This window comes from Octopus bimaculoides, chromosome 29 (genome assembly GCF_001194135.2).
Source record: "Octopus bimaculoides isolate UCB-OBI-ISO-001 chromosome 29, ASM119413v2, whole genome shotgun sequence".
In the NCBI taxonomy this organism is placed as follows: domain Eukaryota; kingdom Metazoa; phylum Mollusca; class Cephalopoda; order Octopoda; family Octopodidae; genus Octopus; species Octopus bimaculoides.
This window is the reverse complement of record NC_069009.1, coordinates 9,228,874-9,230,233: the sequence shown is the minus strand read 5'-3', so window position 1 is coordinate 9,230,233 and position 1,360 is coordinate 9,228,874. Positions and strand designations below refer to the sequence as shown.

Here is a 1,360-nt window from a genome sequence, read left to right as displayed (position 1 = left end):
ATATATATATATATATATATATATATATATATATATATAAATATGTGTGCGTGTGGTGTGTGTGTGCATGTCTTTGTGTCTGTGTTTGTCTCCCACTACTGCTTGACAACCAGTGTTGGTGTGTTATGACTGACAGAATACGTACTATGCTTAAAAAAATAAGTCCTGAGATCAATTTATTTGACTAAACCCTCCAATGCACTGCTCCAGTATGGCCACTGTCAAATGACTGAAACATGTAAAAGATAAAAGATAACAGATTCCAAAGATGGAGCTTTGTATCTTTGTTAGAAACCAGTTCCTTCTTTAGAGGAAGGATTTAACCCTGTAGCATTTGGCTACTCTGTCAAACATAATGCTTTTTTATTCACACTGCCTTGAATTAATCATGTATTATCTCTTAGCTTCAAAATTTTGATGTGGTTACTTAAATCTTAGAATGATATTGTAGGGTAGGTGTGAGGGGCCAGATCTGGCCAGCTTGAACATAAAATAGATAAAATATTTTGGCTGAAGATGGTTTAAATGTTAAAGGGTTAAATAATTAAAAACAGAAGAGAACAGACATACATACGTGCATACATACATACATACATACATGCATACATACAAACATACATGCATACATACGTACATACACACATACTTACAAACATGATCATACATACATGCACTTACACAGTCATACATACACACATATACACCCCCACACACATACAAACATACATAAACACATATAAGTGTGTATGTACTTTCACAGATATTTTATAGATTGGGCTAAGGCATTAGTCCCACAGGAATAAAGAAAGAGACAGAAGTAAAAGAAGGGAGAGATTCACTCACAGAAACAGTTGCGAAGTCCAGTTGAAATAATCTCCACCAAAGATATTCTATAATAGTGTTGGAAAAGGCATTGGAATAATTTGTCATAAAAAAGACATATCAGGTCTGCAAGAGTTTTGTTGTAACTACAAGAAACAGAGAGAGAAATAAAGATTAAATATATAGGCACAGGTGTGGCTCATAGGCACAAGTGTGGTTTATAGGTGCAGTCATGGCTGTGTGGTAAGAAGTCTGCTTCTCAATCACATAGTTTTAGGTTCAGTTCCACTGCATGGCACTTTTGGCAAGTGTCTTCTACTACAGTTGTGGACAAAAGTTTGGAAAAAATTTTGAAAAATTAAAATTGTTATACCGAAATACAATTCAATTCAAATATAACTTTGGGCATTTAATATAAAAATTCTAATTTTCAGACCAAGGTTCCAAACTTTTGGCCACAATTGTATAGTCTTGGACTGACCAAAGCTTTGTGAGTGGATTTGGTAGACAGAAACTGAAAAAAGCCAACCATATATAT

General features: G+C 34.1%; 1 protein-coding gene across 1 annotated transcript in view; it reads right to left on the bottom strand.

The window, feature by feature from the left end:
• LOC106878278 (uncharacterized) overlaps window positions 1–1,360 on the bottom strand; it is a 194,885-nt gene that overhangs the window by 59,015 nt on the left and 134,510 nt on the right. The window contains exon 15 of the mRNA XM_052977847.1: window positions 844–968. Coding sequence (XP_052833807.1) covers window positions 844–968 — 125 coding nt within the window. The remainder of the gene's footprint in view (window positions 1–843; window positions 969–1,360) is intronic.